This window comes from Pteropus medius, unplaced genomic scaffold (assembly GCF_902729225.1).
Source record: "Pteropus medius unplaced genomic scaffold, Ma_sr-lr_union100, whole genome shotgun sequence".
NCBI lineage: Eukaryota > Metazoa > Chordata > Mammalia > Chiroptera > Pteropodidae > Pteropus > Pteropus medius.
In genome coordinates, this window is record NW_024349799.1 from 13,541,867 (window position 1) to 13,560,989 (window position 19,123).

At 32.2% G+C, this 19,123-nt stretch overlaps 1 protein-coding gene across 4 annotated transcripts in view; it reads left to right on the forward strand.

The window, feature by feature from the left end:
• TAOK1 (TAO kinase 1) overlaps window positions 1–19,123 on the forward strand; it is a 143,682-nt gene that overhangs the window by 89,328 nt on the left and 35,231 nt on the right. For 3 of the 4 annotated variants that reach the window (XM_039886180.1, XM_039886182.1, XM_039886181.1), the window contains 6 exons: window positions 6,491–6,584; window positions 8,191–8,272; window positions 10,730–10,897; window positions 12,631–12,834; window positions 15,189–15,323; window positions 18,625–18,861. In XM_039886180.1, coding sequence (XP_039742114.1) covers window positions 6,491–6,584; window positions 8,191–8,272; window positions 10,730–10,897; window positions 12,631–12,834; window positions 15,189–15,323; window positions 18,625–18,861 — 920 coding nt within the window. The remainder of the gene's footprint in view (window positions 1–6,490; window positions 6,585–8,190; window positions 8,273–10,729; window positions 10,898–12,630; window positions 12,835–15,188; window positions 15,324–18,624; window positions 18,862–19,123) is intronic. The other variant, XM_039886184.1, reaches the window with a different exon arrangement.

Here is a 19,123-nt window from a genome sequence, read left to right on the forward strand (position 1 = left end):
TCATATGTAAAGATACACACAGACTGAAAGTGAAGGGGATGGAAAAAACCTTCCATGCAACTATAAACCAAAAAAAAAAAAAAAAAAAAAATGGGCATCTATATTTATATCAGACAAATAGACTTTAAAACAAAGATTGTAATAAGAGGCAAGTCCATTGCCTAATGATAAACAAGTCAGTACAACAAGAAGATAAAACATTTGTAAATATTTGTGTACCCAACATAGGAGCACCTAAATATATAATGTAATATTAACAGACCTAAAGGGAGAAATGGACAGCAATACAATAATAATAGTATGAGACACTAATACCTTACTTTCATCAATCAGTAGATCATCCAGACAGAAAATCAGTATGGAAACATTACCCTTAAATGACACCTTTGACTTGATTGACATAACAGACATATGCAGAACATTCCAACCGAAAGCAACAGAATACACATTGTTCTCAAGCACACATGGAACATTCTCCAGGATAGATCACATTAGGCCATAAAACAAGTCTTAACAAATCTAAGATTGAAATCATACTAAGCATCTTTTCTGACCACAATAGTATGACGTTCTAAATCAATGACAAGAAGAAAAGTGGGAAACTCACAAAATATATGGACATTATACAACATGCTACTGGAGAGAAGGGAGCCAGGAGGAGTGGAGATGGGCACACTGGTGGCAGGGAGTGGAATCTAGGAGAGAGTTCCCAGACTCAGGAGTCTCAATGAGCCCAAGGAGTGGGGGGTTGTCTGTTCAGATCCTGAGACACACAGGGGAGTTAGACCACCCCAGTTGGCTCAGGAAGTGTCACTGCTTCTCTCTTACTTTGGTGTCACTTGTTCGCATTGCCCTTGGCCACAGTCACTGACAGGACACACAACCCCGGAGAGGGTCAGGTAGGCCCCAGAACAGATTAGCACACTAACTGCTTCAGCCTCTCCCACAGGCTTCAGGGTGCCTGTTCCCTCTCTGCGATCCCAACACAGGGTCTATCCAGCCCTAGGTTGATGGCAACAAGTTTCCATGTACAGCTGCTCCTAGAGAATTAGTCAACTGGAGAAAACAGGCCACGGAAGGATACTTCCTATGGGAGGGATTGGACAGCCATAGCCCAGCCCTGGGCTGAGAGGGCCAAACGGCAGGGTTTGGGGTTGGGACCACTGTCTGGGGTGCAGAGTGAGTCTTGAAGACCCTCATCTCCAAGGCCATGATTCATAGGGTCCTATGAGGGCTCCAGGGCAAGTGGAGACCTTGTAGGTGGTGGCAGGGCTATGGGGAGGGGAGAGGAGGGATCCAGCCAAGTCTGAGAGGCCCAGAGTCAAGATTCTCAGCCTGGAGCTTGGAGGCCAGGTTCCCTGGGTGGTGCTAAAGAGATCTGGGCCCAGATTTCAGGGTACTCAGGCCAGGTCACACAATAATCTTCTATTGCTTCCTCATTGGGAGTCAGTAGGAGTGGACCAGGACACTTCACCATGGTACCTTGAGCCTCTGTAGATGCAAAGTCCTGACTCAATAGGGAGCCCCCAAGAGTCTCTCAAGCATGAGGGAGGGAACTCTACTCCAGGAGCATTCCTGGGAGCAAGAGAGGGGGCTGTGATCTTTAGGAAGTGAAGAGAGGGGAGAGGACAAAATAAAACAACAGCAGTAGCATACTACTGAACAACTAACCAGTGGGTCAAAGAAGAAATCAAAAGAAATTTTAAAATCTCAAGACAAACAAAAATGGAAATACAGTGTCCAAAATATATGGGATGCAGGAAAAGCAGTTCTAAGGGAGGTTTGCAATGATAAATACCTACATTAAGAAATAAGAAAGATCCCAAATAAATAACTTAATTTTACATCTCAAGGGACTAGAAAAAGAACTAAACTCAAAGTTTGTAGAAGGATGGAAAAAACAAAGATCAGTGGAAGTAAATGAACTGTGGATTTAAAAAAGTCGATAGAAAAGATTAGTGAAACACTAAGAGCTGGTTTTTTGAAGAACAAAGTAGAAAAACCTTTATTTTAACTAGACTCACCAAGAAAAGAGTAAGGACTCAAATAAATATAATCAGAAATGAAAGGCAACATTAAAGCTGATACCACAGAAATAATGGGATCATAAGAGATTGCAGTTGACCCTTGAACAATGCGGGACTCAGGGGTACAGACCCCTGTGCAGCTGAAAATCCATGTATAGTTTTGACTTACCCAGATCTTAACTACTAATAGCCTACTGTTAATTGGAAGCCTTACCAATAATATATAAACAGTCAACACATATTTTGAATGTTATATGTATTATATACCATATTCTTATAATAAAGTAAGCTAGAGGAAAAAATGTTATTGAAATCATAAGGGAGAGAAAATACATTTACATTACTGTATTTGTCAATACCTTAAGTTTATGTCATCTGTTTACAAGGTGAATCATATGTCAGTACCTACATCAGTATTGTCTTATATACAAAACACTGTAGATGTTATACATGTTACTAATATTAGATATAAAAAATGTAAAGATAATGTGAAAAAATTATACTTATTTACAGATGTGACAATTCATACATTAGTAACATAATAAGCAATATAATTGCTTTATGATATCCTAGCATAATTGACATGATTGCTTCATGGTAGTAAGAAAATCTCCAAAAAATTTCCAATATATTTATTGTAAAAAGTCTGTGTATAATTGGAGCCACACAGTTCAAATCCATGTTGTTCAAGGGTCAGATTATACTATGAACAATTATACATCAACCTAAAAGAAATGGATAAATTCCTAGAAGCATCCAACCTACTGAGACTGAATCATAAAGAAATAGAAAATCTGAACTGACTGATTGCTAGTAAGAAGATTGAATCAGTAATCAAAAACTTCCCAACAGACAAAAGTCCAGGACTAGATGGCTTCACTGGTGAACTCTATGAAACATTTAAAGACTTAATACCAATCCTTCTCAAACTCTTCCGAAAATAGAAGAGGGTACACTTCCAAACTCATTTTTCAAAGCCAGCATTATTACCCTGATGCCAAAATCATACAAGGACACTTCAAGATGATCATTTTAGTACATGCAGAACAAGCATTTGACAAAATTCGACATTCATTTATGATAAAAACTCTAAACTGGGTATAAAGGGAATGTACCTAAACATACTAAAAGCCATTATGACAAACCCACAGCTAACATGGTGAAAAGCTAAAAGCTTTTCCTCTAAGATCAGGATCAAGAAAGGAAGTTCACTCTTGCCATTTTTATTCAATATAGTATTGGAAGTGCTAGCCAGAGCAATTAGGCAAGATAAAGAAATAAAAGGCATCCACATCAGAAAGGATGAAGTAAAACTGTCACCTTTTGCAGATGACATCATATTATATATAGAAAATTCTCAAGATTCCACCAACAAATTTTTAGAATAAATGAATTCAATAAAGTTGCAGGATATAAAATGAATATACAAAAACAGTTGCATTTATATACACTTATAACTAACAGAAATATAAGAAAACAGTCCCATTTACAGTTATGTTAAAAAATTAAATATATAGGAATAAATTTAACCAAGAAGGTGAAAGACCTGTACACTGATGAAAGAAATTGAAGAAGATACAAATAAATAGAATATTCTATGCTCAGAGATTAGAGGAATTAATATTGTTAAAATGTCCAAACTACCCAAAGTGCAATCAACAGATTCAATGCAATCCCTATCAAAATTCCAGTGGAATTTTTCACAGAAATAGAACAAACTCCTAAAATTTGTATGGAACCACAGAACATTCTGAAAAGCCAGAAAAATCTTGAGGAAGAACAAAGCTAGAGGGATCATGCTTCCTGATTTAAAACTGTATTTGAAAACTGTAATAATTGAAACGGTATGGTATTGGCATAAAAACACACACATAGATCAATGGAAGAGACTAGAGAGCCCAGAAATAAACTTATGAATATATGGTCAATTAATTTATGACAAAGGAGCTAAGAATGAGGATAAGACAGTCTCTTCAATAAATGGTATTGGGAAAACTGGACGGCCACATGCAAAAGAATGAAACTAGATTACTATGTTTTATCATACACAAAAATCAACTCAAAATTTACTTTTATGGAAATAATCCACATTTGATAGAGAAATTTGAGAGGCGTGTACATGATAATAAGGAATAGGATCTCTGTAACTTTTAGAAAAAAAAATTTAGTTTAAATCATATTAGTATAGTAGTAGCTTATAAGAATTTGAGATAGAAAGTGTTAGTTGAATTCACCAAAGTCTGCCACATTTTAGATATGACAGACTTTTTAGCTAAATTCACTGTTCTTTGACAGAATTGAGAGATATTTAATTTTATACTAAATGACAAAATCAAAAATCATATTTTAGATTGATACAGTGATGGTACACCATTAAAAGATTTAAATATTTTAATAAATTATCATAGAAAAAAGTTATTTCTTTCATTCAGAATTTCTTTAGTAACTCCATCCCCTTCCCAAATTATTTAGCTGGTGAGCCATGAATGGAGTGTCAGAGTCATATGATTAGAGGAGGGGTTCCCACAGACCAATGGCCTGGTGTATGGAAACAGAACCTGATGAGGGTATTCATGCAGGTGGGTAGTCAGGTTTGAAAATTCAGAGCTCTATTGGGGTGACTGAGGCATTTATATGTAGAGGTGGCTCAGCATTGGGTGTCAGAGCCAAAGTAGGTTGAGGAGGTAACAGCAGGGAGAGCATCCTATTGTGTAGGGTCAGAGTCAAGAGGATGTGCATTTTGAGGGTTGGCCTGACATAGTGGCAGTGCCTCATCAAAAAGAATAGAGCTTCCTTCACAAGGACTGATGAGGAGGATCTCATTGCAGTTTGTGTCTGGTATCAGAAACTGAGTAGATGAAGATGACATTCCCACTGAAAAATGACTTGTAATGGGGCTTCAAAGGGAAAGGTGGGGCATCTGTTCAGCAAAGAGGGTGGTAGCAAAGATGGGAGACATACAGGGAGAATTTCTCAAATAAGAAAATATATTAAGGATAATGAGATAAAAGTTTTTCATTGTCAGAGAAAGATTTTAAAAATAATGGAAAGAGAAAGCTAGAATAAATACTATTCAATGAGATTTGAGATATTGTTATAAATGCAATTGTTTTCAATAAACATATGGATGTTTAATGTGCATGTATGTATAAAACATATTGTTTATATATATGTGTTCCCTAACTCTGTCTACTGAGAGGATCTAAGCAGTGATACTTCAGTAGCAGTGAGCACACCTATTGCCATGGCTCTTTCAAGAGATGGTTGATCCAGTGGCTGAGGTAGGGAAAGTACCGGATGAGCCTGGAACATCTTAGTGTACTAGAAAACAAGGAGGTGATCAAGGAATGATGAGACCATGTCCAAAAGACAGAAGCCATCATAAAACATTCTCACTGCTCAAATATGAGGCAATTTGAACATCAAAATAAACGATAGTAGCACATTGTAGCTTATTAAAATGAAAATCTATAAGTTCATACAATAAAGAACAAAATGAAAGTTTTATGTAAAACAGGTTATTTATGTAGATTCAAAGTAACTCCTCACAAAGTAATTTTAATTACAAAGGAAAAAGAAACTACCATGAAGAAGCCTGGCAGTCACAGCCTTCAGTGATCAACGTGAACATCAATAACAGAACCATTCGAAATAGTGCACTTCCTCATAGAATACAATGAGGAAAATATAACATTTACTTCTGTGATATTCCTGGCAAAATTATAACCTAAATTTAATCATAAGACAAAACCATATTGAGCGGCATTCAAGAGTCTTGTATCTTCAAAATTGTCAATGCCATGACTTCAACTTTAAGACACTAGGAAAAGAAGAGCAAATTCAACTCAAAATAAGCAGAAGAAAGAGAATTAAAAAAGATCAAAGTGGAAATCAATTAAACAGAAAACAAAAACAATAGAAAAATCATGAAATAACTAGTTCTTTGAGGAAATTAATAAAATGACAAACCTCTGGCCAGATTGATCAGGAAAAAAAGAAGACACACATTACCAATATCAGGAATAAAAGGTGTCATCACTACAGATTTTACAGATATTAAAAGGATTATAGGGATATATTATGAACAGTTTTATGTTAATAAATTTAACAACTTAGATAAAATGGACAATTTCCTTGAAGGATGCAAATGATCAAAGCTTACTTTTGATATTTGATTGAAATTTGAGTAGTGTTTGAAGATTAAAGTATTAATGGCCTGATTTAATGTATGTATTGTAGTTCTTTAGTAGGATGTTCTTGTTTATAGGAAATAAATATTAAGTATTTACATCAGGTCAGCAATTTACTCTGAACTGATTCACTTGAAAACGTTCTTCGAACTCGCAATTTTTTTTTTTGCTAAAATTGAGATTATTTTTTTAAAAAACAACTTTCTAACAATACTTTTGTGCCCCTATTTAACAGGCATGTATTTTAACAGGCAGGTTTTCTTTCTCTTACAGCGGAAAGGAAGCCTCCTTTATTTAATATGAATGCAATGAGTGCCTTATATCACATAGCCCAAAATGAATCCCCTACACTACAATCTAATGAATGGTGAGTATTGTTAGAGATACATTACTCAACATTGTATAAATTAAATGCTTTTTCATAATATCAAAATGATTTCATTTTAACTAGGTAAAATGTATTACTTCCTGAAGAGATATTAAAATATGTTTATTTCCTGGAACAATAGTGTAATTAATTCATTATTGCTTTGGAGTATATTATTTTCATTGGCTTATTAAGAATGTTATCTAGTTTGCTATTGGCTTGTGAAATTCCCTCAGTGAACCTATGTTAAGTAAACTATTAGCAAATATAAATAAAATAGGTTTATTTTACCCTTATATCCTTTATTATGTCTGCTTTTTATAGCATATATAGAACTCAGTGATGCCACATGAAAGCAAAAAGTATTGCTTTTTACAAAAGTTTATTTTTTCTTTGAACTTTAGAAACACATGTAATCCTGATTATATAATAAATAGCATGATTTAAACATTAATATTTTATAAAAAGTATGTAGATTGTCATACCTATAATATTTTTGTTGGAGAATGGTATATAATTTATCAGAATTACCAGATAATTCATAACTTTAAGATCGTTCTAATTGTTATGTTGTTATTCAGTGTGCTCTGATGTTCCTTTTCCTAGTGCTTCTTTGATTTGATAAAATTAAGTTCATTTATATAAAGTTATGTAGAACAGATTGAGTTTTAGAAAACTAGGATTTTTATCAGTGATAAAAAAATTTTAGTGGGAAATTAATTCCTCAAGTGTATCTAGCATTTGAAAAATTCTAGGGGAATATCTAGTATATTTAATAAATATTTTTAAATTTATAAGTAGATGCATAAATTAGTGATACTTAATTTTTTTAAATTACATAATTAAGATACATTCATAGGTCTTTGCTACTTATGTTGAGATATATAGAATCTTTTGGCACAGAGTTTAGTATTATCAGACATATAAATATATTGAACACAGACTGTCTTTATACTGTGTTTAATACTTTGGGGATTCAAAAAAGAATTCTTACCTACAAAGAACTTAAAATCTTACTTGACTAGTGACGATGAACATTGATGGAGTAATTATTACTTACTGCCTTACTCACTGAACTCTCATCAGCAACACTATAATAATATGTTGCAGACTTCTAATGTTTTTTAAAATATCTTAATTGGTTTCCTGGGTTTAATCAAAGTTTTACTTATTCATACTCAGGTATAAAAAATCCTCCCTCTAAAACAAATAGAGTGATGTTCTGAAACATACTATATACAAGATGATCCAAGGGGCAAACAAGAAAAGAAAGATAACTTAGAGAAAAGAGGAAAAAATTGAGAACAGTGTTACTTTACATTTGAATGTTAAAAAAGAAAAAGATTGGCTTCCCTAATTTTGCCTCAATTTAGAACAGAGCAGAATTTTTAAATAATTTGTGCAAGTTTATCTTTGAAAAATGATAATTTATTGATTGCTTTAGATCATATTCATAGACTTATGTAAAATATATAGCGTATCGTGTCTGCTTTTGTTATCATTTATTTTCCCACCCCCCTCCCACGAATGGGCACATACCCTGATTTGTGGATTTTTTTTAAAAAAAAATAGCAAAATGTTCACTTGATACTTTCCTTTACAATAGGTCTGATTATTTTCGCAACTTTGTAGATTCTTGCCTCCAGAAAATCCCTCAAGATCGCCCTACATCAGAGGAACTTTTAAAGGTCAGTTCTATTATACTCTAAGTCTGTTTTCTAGCCCTAAGAAATTATTTTTAAAAATATGTTTTATTCCTCTTTGATTCTAGTATTAAGTATGCTCTATTAGTTTTTACTAAAATGCTAATTTTATATACTGGAACTTCTCTTAGATGCTAAGTTTTTTCCTTTTTTTCCCCTCAAAATTGATTAACTGCTTTTTACCATGGCTGAATAGAATATATAGTTAAAAATTCAAAATAGTGTCAAGTAGCTAAATTTTCATATGTGTAAGAATATACTCATGAGTTATAAGTATAAATTTTAATTTGTATGGAATGTTATTTTTTGAAATTGGTAAAACATAATTTAACTTTGAATTTAATTTTTATATCTGTACTTTAGATATTGACCTGTCTTTTATTAAAATAATATGAAAGAGGAAAAGTACAGGTAATATGTTGCCATAAATATCATGGAAGAAAAGATTTCAAAATAAACCATTAAAAATGGATATTGTATTTTTGTTTTTTAGAAATATACTTTTTTAACTTAGTAACGAAAATATTTTTAAAATCATATAAATGCTATTTAGTTTTCAATAAATTTGGTTGCCTAATTTAAATCCATGGTTGGTATATGCTTTCTGTTTTCAAAAATTTATTATTTCATTTGGAGGTTCACTATCTTATTAATAGCAATAATAGTATCGTTGAACTTAATATCTTTCTTAAAACATCTAGATAAGATGTTAGTAAGTAGGATTTGACTCTATCAATTTGTGACTCTAAGGAATCTTGATTTTTCACTGCAAGATTTAAGTAGACTATTATTATGTGAATGTTTTAGAATTTCAAAGAGATTCAGTTTATTTTCACTGATAGAATAAATAGGTACTCATAATAGCAGCAAAAGGTTTATTATAGCTAGGAATTGCATTAGTGAAAAATAAGTAAGATCTATATATAGAAAATTATCAAACTTAGAAATTAATTTTGATGAGAAGACTGAATATTATAAATAGTGGTGGCTACCAAGAAGCTAAGACTCAGGAAAAAGGAAGAATGTGACTGGCTTCTTAGATTTGTCTAAGTGTAAACTCTTTTGATAATAACCCAACCAACCAGGGCCGCATATTTTGTATTTGGGGAGTAGATCCCAAGTCTGCATATAGTATTCATTTACCTGATCCATAGCATGTATTGGCAAAGCCTTATTGGAAATGACAGAAAGAATCTATCAAGTGTTTCTTTTCCTTTGCCCTAATTACATTTCTGTTACAATCCTACATTTAAAAAAATGAATAGAAAAAATCTTTTTTAATATATGAAGCTATTTATCTCAGAATTAAAAATTGGAAATAACTATCCAGAATTAGAGTAATGGTTAAATAATTTCGGCATAAACATTCGATGAAATGTTCTGTAGGCATTATGTTTATAAGTTTGAAGTAATACAACAGTGAAAGTAGAATAAAATATTATAGTTACAATTCTTTGCATAGAAAAGAAATAAATTTAAACTAACAAAGAAGGTAAAAGTATTATAAGAATTCAGGGGCATCTCATGAACTCAAGGCAGAAGGTATTTTCTGTAATCTATATGCTAACTATATATCTCCAAAACAAAATCTATACATAGAAAATTTCTGAAAAGGAATATACTATCACAGGAATGTAAAATACAGCATAGGGAATATAGTCAATAATATCATAATAACTGTATGTATTGTATTAGAGGGTATTAGATATATCAGGGGAATCACTTCATAAGTTATGTAAATGTCTAACCACTGTGCTATGTACCTGAAATTAATATAATGTTGAATGTCAACTGTAATTGAAAATAAATTAAAAAGTTAAATAAATAAATAAGAAAAGAAACATGCCAAAATGTAACAGTGGTAATTCTAATGGTGGAATTATTCTTTCTACTTTTCTGTATTTGATAAGGTTAAGCTTTATTAAATGTTAGTGGTAAAAATCACTGATAATATAATGACTTTTAATCAACTGCTAGTGTTTTATGATGTTGCTTATGCAACATATAAAGGAACTGATAATTTCCAAGTTTATGACATAAAACTACCATTAGTAAATACATTTCTGTTGAAACTTAATATAACTCAGAACCAAACATGCCTTTTCTATGAAATTGATAGTTCTAAGAATATGTGAACATTTATTAAGGGCTCTAATTAGACAATTCTTAGTATTTAACTAGACCTTTTGATTGTGGTATCATGTTCAAAGTTTTTATAAATGCATAGGGCTAGTTAATGTAGGCACAGAGTATGTATGTGTATATGACAATTTTGTAAATATAGAAAGTCAGAAATGTTAATAGAGAGTTATAGATTATATGCATAATCTATCATGATTGTTTAGGATAGTACTCTAGGGTCTGAGAAGGGGTATATTTATACCAGTTGAAAAGATAGTTAGGTTTCAACTTGACTTTTACCTTCTACTCTTTCTTATCTAGCACATGTTTGTTCTTCGGGAGCGCCCTGAAACAGTGTTAATAGATCTCATTCAAAGAACAAAGGATGCAGTAAGAGAGCTAGACAATCTGCAGTATCGAAAGATGAAGAAACTCCTTTTCCAGGAGGCACATAATGGACCAGCAGTAGAAGCACAGGAAGAAGAAGAGGTATTAACTTAGAAATTACTCAAATACTGAGCTCTCTTTATTGGCTTCTTTCCTTACATAATTTGTCTTGCCACGGATCTTTTAGATCAGTGGTTCCCAAATTGTGTTTTCTTAACACTGGTCCTATAAGATCCCAGCTGGGGAAAAAGATTTTGCATTATTTAAACTCAACCTGTTGCTTCATAGTTCACATTGGCTTAGTAAAGCTCTGAAAAGTCTTTTATTAAAGAAACCTGTTCAATTTTATTCACTATAGTCCTTCTCAGATTTCTTGGCCACTGAACCCTTTTTTGCCTGATTGTTCAGTTCCATGGGATGTACTTTTGGAAGTATTTGAAATTACATACTATAGAAGTTGATAGTACTCACTCAGAAGTCATTAGATAGTTACCAAGCGTCTACTCTGTCACCAGGAACACTTGATTCTTTTCAGTTCTGAGCAATTTCATTCCATCTACACAGTTCTAAAATACTAATTTTACAGATGAGTAAAAGCAAGGCTCAGTTAACTTACTATTGGTAAAGACATGTAGGTTTGAATTCATATATCACTGACTCTCAAGGCCAGGTTCTTTCCATGTAGCCTTTTAGAAAAAATAGAAAAACAAATTTGCAATGTTAAAGAACTTCCTCACAAGGAAATATGTATATGAAGTTTATTATTTGTGAAGCTATCTTTCTTACTCTAAATATTTCAGTTTCTTTGCTCCTGTCAGAATTTCAAAGCTTCAATTCTTTTGTATTGCTTTCCAGTGAAAGAGATCACTTTGTATTCCAAAACCAAGAGCAGTAGTTACCTACTTTTCTTTTTAATAGTGCTGCATAATGAACCATAAAATACAAGAATTTCTTCAATTACAGTTTTGGTTTTTTTTGGTTTGGTTTTTATTTCTTTAGTTTTTATAATAGTCATTCGAAAATTGTCTGGGGCTATTTTAAATGTATGAAATATTTAGTAAAGTTGTGAAATTAATAAAATTCTAATGTAGTTAAATCTCTAACAGCATCTCTATTAGGCTAGGGATGTAAGAAAAGTTCATATATATACACACACACTATGTATCTATATTTATTAAATTCTACATGTCTTATCAAATTTTGACATGATATGACATACTATAATGTTGGTGCCTAGATACCATTGCTTGCCTTACTTCAGAAAAAAATTCTTATGATTGTGATTAAATATATATATAATATGTAATTTTCAATTTACACAAAAATAGGAATTAATATTAATTATTTGGTGGTAGAGGATGATGGGCTAGAGACTATATTCTGAGGAAGAAAGGAAAATATAAAAGGCTTTAATAAAAAATAACAACTAAAAGGAGTTGTTTACAGGTTGTTTCCAAAATAAAGGTTGGAGCTTATTTTAACCATAGGAATCATTGAGAAAAGAGCAGACTATATACATATAACTCGAGATGTGTGCTAGAAATGGATTTCAAAAAATGTGAAACAATATAGAGAAAATGCTACATTTTGGAAATAACCCAAAACTGATGAACTGACTTTTTTACATGGTTGGGTTTTTTATTTTTACTTTTTGGTCCTTTTTATTTGTTTTACTGTCAAGTAATAATAGCTAATCTTCCTGATCTTGACATGTAAAGGGAATTTCTCATGATAGGCCTCTGACTTTCTAAGACTGCCAAGCAATGTGCTAGGTACTTAAAATCAAGAATTCAAAAGAAATATAGATATTTGAACCTAATGTTGTTTTCCCTTAGGAACAAGATCATGGTGTTGGACGGACGGGAACTGTGAATAGTGTTGGAAGTAATCAGTCTATTCCCAGTATGTCCATCAGTGCCAGTAGCCAAAGCAGTAGTGTTAACAGTCTTCCAGATGCCTCAGATGACAAGAGTGAGCTAGACATGATGGAAGGAGATCACACAGTGATGTCTAATAGTTCTGTCATCCATTTAAAACCTGTGAGTATCTGGGTTTCATTGAAAAAAAAATTTAAGTTTTGTAAATAATTTTCTTCATCTGATTAGTTTAATATTTTCTTAGCTGTATCGGAAGTTTGGAACATTTTTAGGTAACTTATTTTAAAATGGCAATAGGCTTGTTAATTCTCAATGTAGAAATACCATATAATATATTATTTGAAGTTAGATGGAAAAATAAAGTGCTTAAAAATAGTAATTATACACATGAAATTCATGATCATATTGTCTTTGGGAAATAGGAGAAACGGTTAAGATGGGTGATTAAAAGTGACTTTTGCTATAATACTGAAAAAGTTTTAAATGCACTATGTATCCAGGCTCTAAGCAAAGACACACTTGAGTGATCGCTGATGGGAGCGTAAATTGGTACAATCAGACAATTGGCAGCATCCATCCAATTTATAGCGCATACACACACACAAGAACCACACACAATAATGTCAATAATACACACACACATCATCATCATTACGTTACTGTCAATACACACACACACCCCCCTTTGATCTGGCAGTTTACTCCATAGATGTGCCTTGTACACATGCAAAGTGAAATCTGTACAAGGTTATTTATTGAAGCAGTACTAGTTACAGCAAAAAAATTAACTGGTTAACCAGATTACAGTACCTCTATTTAGTAGAATACTATGCCTCTATAATCAATTCTGAAAAAAGAACTGGAAAGACCTCCAAGATCTATTGTTAAAGTAAAGTGGAAAGGTGCAGAACAGTGTTACCTGTAAAAAGATAACTATAAGAAAACATGTTCTTATTTGCTCGTGTACCCAGAAGGATCTCCAGAGGATACATAAGAATCTAATAGTGGTTGCTATTTTGGGAGAACTGAGATGAAAGGGCAGGGATGGGAGGGAGAATTTTCACTGTCTTCTTTTTTAATTTATTTTATTTTTTAATCTTATAAATGCATTACCTTTTATAAAACTAGTATAAAAGAAAATATTTTTGAGGGAAGCAAATATTCTAGTAAGTGCATTTTTTAAAAAGTAACCTTTGCATTACCATAATGTTTATATCTTTAAACTGTACATAGTTGCAGAAAATTATATTCTGAGTTTCAGAAATATAGGTGTTTGCCACATTATTCTTTGCACTTTAGAGTGTGAAATTTTAAATTTTCTTGAAAGTATTTGAAGATCAGTTAGTTCCTTCTAACATTTAATGGGAATGCTTCATTTTTAATTTTACGCCTTGTGATATTACCTAAAATGTTAGTAGGCACATTAGCTAAAAGCTGGAACCAACCCAAGTGTCTATTAACAGATGAATGGATAAACAAAAGGTGGTAGATACATCTAATGGAATATTATTCAGTTATTAAAAGGAATGAAATTCTCATACGTACTACAACATGAGTGAACCTTGAAAACATTATGCTAATTAATATAAACCGGATGCAAAAAGCCAAATATTGTATAATTCCACATATTTGAAATATCTAGAATAGGCAAATTCATAGAGATAGAAAGTAGTTTAGAGGTTACCAGGGGCTGAGTAGAGGATGAAAGGGAGAGTTTTTATTAATGGATACAGAGTTTCCAGTTGGGGTGATGAGAAAGTTTTGGTAATGTGGTGATAGTTGCACAACACTGAGAATATAATTAATGCCATTTAATTGTATACTAAAAAATGGTTAAAATGGCAAATTTTATATATTTTACCACATATACCAAAGTTATTAGGAATGATTGGTTAAATAGTAGTGTTATTCAGAGCAAAATCATGTTTAATTTTTATATTCTTAGGCAGTAGAATCAGTGATAGAAAAGATTAAGCCCACAATTAGTTGGTTGCTACTTAATTGACTTCCTCTTTAGTTAATGAACTAAGGTAGTATATAAGGAAACACATTGGTTCTTAAAATGTTTACAACTTTTTTTATTACTTATTTTGGACAAATGGCAGAAGTATTATAAAGATATTTTCAAGCTATGTTGTTGTGTTCAAGCTATTGCTTCTAAAACCCAAGAGCCTTAGAGAAATTTTATTACTGTTGTTTAAAATATTAGCTGCATGTTTCATCATCTTTGGTTTTAAGCTATATTAAAGCTTTTCAATTTTGCATATAATGAGTAGGATGTAAATCTAGCCTTATACATTTCCTTAGCTGTGTGCTATTTCATACACTGAAGAAATAATGTCTCCTGGTTCTAATTATGTTGAAAATGAAATATTAACATTGCCAATTTCTGTTTGCTTTTGCTTTTAATAATATATCTTTGAGATTTGTTAATCAAGTTGTCTTTAAACTAATTTTCTTGTAAGTGCAAATGAACTGTTGACTTCAGATAGTATTGTCTCTCTCTCTCTGTCTAGGAGGAAGAAAATTACAGAGAAGAGGGAGATCCCAGAACAAGAGCATCAGATCCACAATCTCCACCCCAAGTATCTCGTCATAAATCACACTATCGTAATCGAGAACACTTTGCTACTATACGGACGGCATCACTGGTATGTATGTGCCCTGAATTAGAAATATATTTTTCATGTTGGACCTTGGCATCTATACTCAAGTATAACTATATCTTACTTTTTTGTATTTGGGGTTTATTTTGCAAAACATTCATTTAACATTTAAGTGCCTATTATGAGAAAGATTATAGAAAGCGCTCTGAGAGATGTTAAACTAATAATGTCTTAAGACATGTATACAAATAACTAATATGTTAGACTGTATTAAATGCTTAAGGCTACAAGGTACTAAGTAGGAATTCAAATTTAATTTGGGGCATAAAGGAAGTATTTATAAAACAAATTGTTGAGCCTTAAATAATTAGTTTTAGGCACAAGGGAGAGGTGTTATTTTCACATGAGAATTAACAATAAGGAAATACTGAGGCTAACCAAAATGAGGGAGAATGTTTGGGAAATATCAGGTAATCAATTTGATATACTCAAAGTGTAGTTCTTCTGATTTCCCAAACAACAATAAAAATGGATTTTTTTAATTACAAGAAGGTTGTTATAGTGGTGTACTTATAACCATGGTCAGATGAGTAGGACCACAACATGATAAAAGATACTAGAGATAAAAAGAAATTACATTAAAATATCAGAGGAAAAGTAGGCTTTTGGAAGATATGACAGAAAGAAAAAAGAGATGTGGGTTTTCTGAGTTATCAACTACATAAGCAGATTTTATAAATCCTGTGCTATGACTCATGAATCTGTATGGCATGGGGTCAAGAACATGCCATAGAAGAGCATAACTATATATTTCACTTTATTTACCATATACCATAACTCAGTCTAACTTCTGCCTTTTTTTTCATACAGTAAAATGCACAGATCTTAGGTATTCAGTTTGAAGAGTTTTTACAATGGTACATACCTATATTAACCATCACCTAAAAAAATAAGATGTGTAAAATTTCTTGTCATCCCAGAAAGTTCCTTTCATACTCCACTTTAGTCAGTTTTCCATTCTCATGACCACCACTTTCTGTTTCTTCACTATGCTTAGGTTTAACTGTTTTTGGATTTTATATAAATGGAATCACAAATAATGTATTCATTTGTGTTGGGCTTATTTTGATCAATGTTTTCGAGATTCATCCATGTTGTTGTGTTCAATCTTTTTAATTACTAATAGTTTTCCATTGTGTGAATATACTATTTTTTTAATCCATTCTTCTATTGATGAGCATTTGGCTTGAATCCCATTTTGTGCTATTACACACAAAGTTGTAATAAATGTTCTTGTACAATCTTTATGTGAACATGATGTTTTAATTTCTTTTTGGTTAATACCCAGGGTAGAACTGCTGAGTCATAGGGTATAAGTATGTTTCATTTCATAAGAAATTGTCATTTTTCCAAAATGGTTGTACCATTTCACATTCCCATTAGCAGTATGTTATAGTTCCAGTTGGTCCATATCCTCTCCAGCATTTGGCATTGTCAGCCTTTTTTATTTTAGCCATTCTAGTCGGTATCAAATGGAATCTCATAGTGTTGTGTTTTTTTTTTTCGTTTTTTTTTGCATTTCCCTGTAACTAAAGATGTCACCACAGTAAGCACCTTTGCATGTGCTAATGCTAATTGTCCATTCATATGTCTTCTTGAGTGAAATGTCTCTTCAAGTCTTTTACCTGATTTCTTACTCATTTTTTTCATATAGATTTGTAGGAGTTCTTTATGTAGTCTGAGTACAAGTATTAGATCTCATAGATATTTTGCAAATATTTTTCCCATCTGTGATTTACCTATTCTTTTTCTTACTGTTGTCTTGATGAGAAACTTTTTTTAGTTTTAAAATTCAATTTAAACAACCCAGTTAAAAAATGGATAAAGGATTTAAATAGACATTTCTCCAAATAAGATAAACAAATGGCCAACAAGCACATAAAAAGATGTTCAACATAATTAGTCATTAGTAAAATGCAAATCAAAACCACAATGAGGTACCACCTCACATCCACTAGGATGGCTATTTAAAAAAACAAACAGACAAACAAACGGAAAATAACAAGTGTTAGAGAACTTGTGGATAAATTGGAACTCCTGTATATTGCTGGTAGGAATGTAAAATGGTTTGCCTGTTGTGGAAAAGAGTTGATTATTCCTCAAAAAGTTAAATGTAGAATTATCATATGACCCAGCAATTCTCCTTCAAGGTATATGCCCAAAAGAATTGAAAACAGGTACTCAAACAAGTGTATGTGTATACATATTTATAGCAGTACTGTTCACAATAGCTGAAACGTGGGAACAACACAAATATCCATCAATGGATGTATAGATAAACAAATTATGGTATATATATACAATGGAATTTATTCAGCTATAAAAAGGAATGAAGTACTGATACATGATATTACAACATAAATGAACCTTGAAAACATGATAAATGAAAGAAGCCAGACATAAAAGGTCACATATTATATGATTCTATTTATATGAATACCCAGGACAGATAAATCCATAGAGACAGAAAACAGATTAGTGGTTACCAGAAGTGGAGAATGGGGAGCAACTGCATTACAGATATAGGGTTTTCTTCTGAGGTGATAAAAATATTTTGTAACTAGATAGAGTTGGTGATTGCATAACATGTGAATATACTAAATGCTACTGAGTTGTTCACTTTAAAATGATTAATTCTATGTGAATTTTACCTCAAAAAATCCAATTTATGCATTTTTTCTTTGTAGTCTCTGCTTTTTGTGTACTGTCCAAGAAATATTTGCCTACTCCAAGGTCATGAAGATATTCTATGTTTTCTTCTGCTTTTTGATTCTGGGTTTAATGTTAAGGTTAAGTGATTCTTTTCAAATTAATTTTTGTGTATGGAATGATATAGGAGTCAAGGTTTATTTATTTATTTTTATTCAGAGGACTAGTTGTTTTGGCTAGATTTGTTAAAAACACTTTCCCTTCCTCTTTGAATTAACTTTTGGTAGAAAATCAGTTGACTGAATATGTATGGGTCTGTTTCTAGATTTGATTTGTTCCTTTGATCTTTTCAGCCTATCCTTAACAACCATACCAATTTGATTATGGAAGTGTACGTCTCCCAACTTTTTTTTCTCTTCAAGATTGTTATGGCTATTCTGGGTTCTTTACATTCCCATATAAATTTTAGAACCAGCTTGTCTATTTGTTTAAAAGACTTACTAGAAATTTAACTGGAAACTGCTAGCTGGGATATCTTACTTTACTTGCCTATTTAGTTAATAGTACAGTGGTCTCAAATGCTGTAAGAAAGTTTTGCTTTGTTTTATTCTTTTCTTTCCATCGTTTGTTTGTCTAGGTTACCAGGCAAATGCAAGAACATGAGCAGGACTCCGAGCTTAGAGAACAGATGTCTGGCTATAAGAGAATGAGGAGACAACATCAAAAGCAGCTGATGACTCTAGAAAATAAGTTAAAGGCTGAGATGGATGAACATCGCCTCAGATTAGACAAAGATCTTGAAACTCAGCGTAACAATTTTGCTGCAGAAATGGAGAAACTTATCAAAAAACATCAGGCTGCTATGGAAAAAGAGGTGGCTAATTTAGTATTATTATTTTTCCAAAAATAATCATCTTAGAATTAATCAAGGTAGCATTTTGATGTTAGGGTATCTGTTCTCTTGAACCAAGCAAATCATTTGGGGAAAGGGAGAAATATTAACATAATGTGTTATAATATCAAATACTAAGTCTGGGAACCAATAGACAAGGGATCATTTCCTGACACTTGATAGTTTTATAGTGTTACAGTGGTGAGTCATTCAACTGTTCTAGGCCTCAGGTATCTTGGTTATT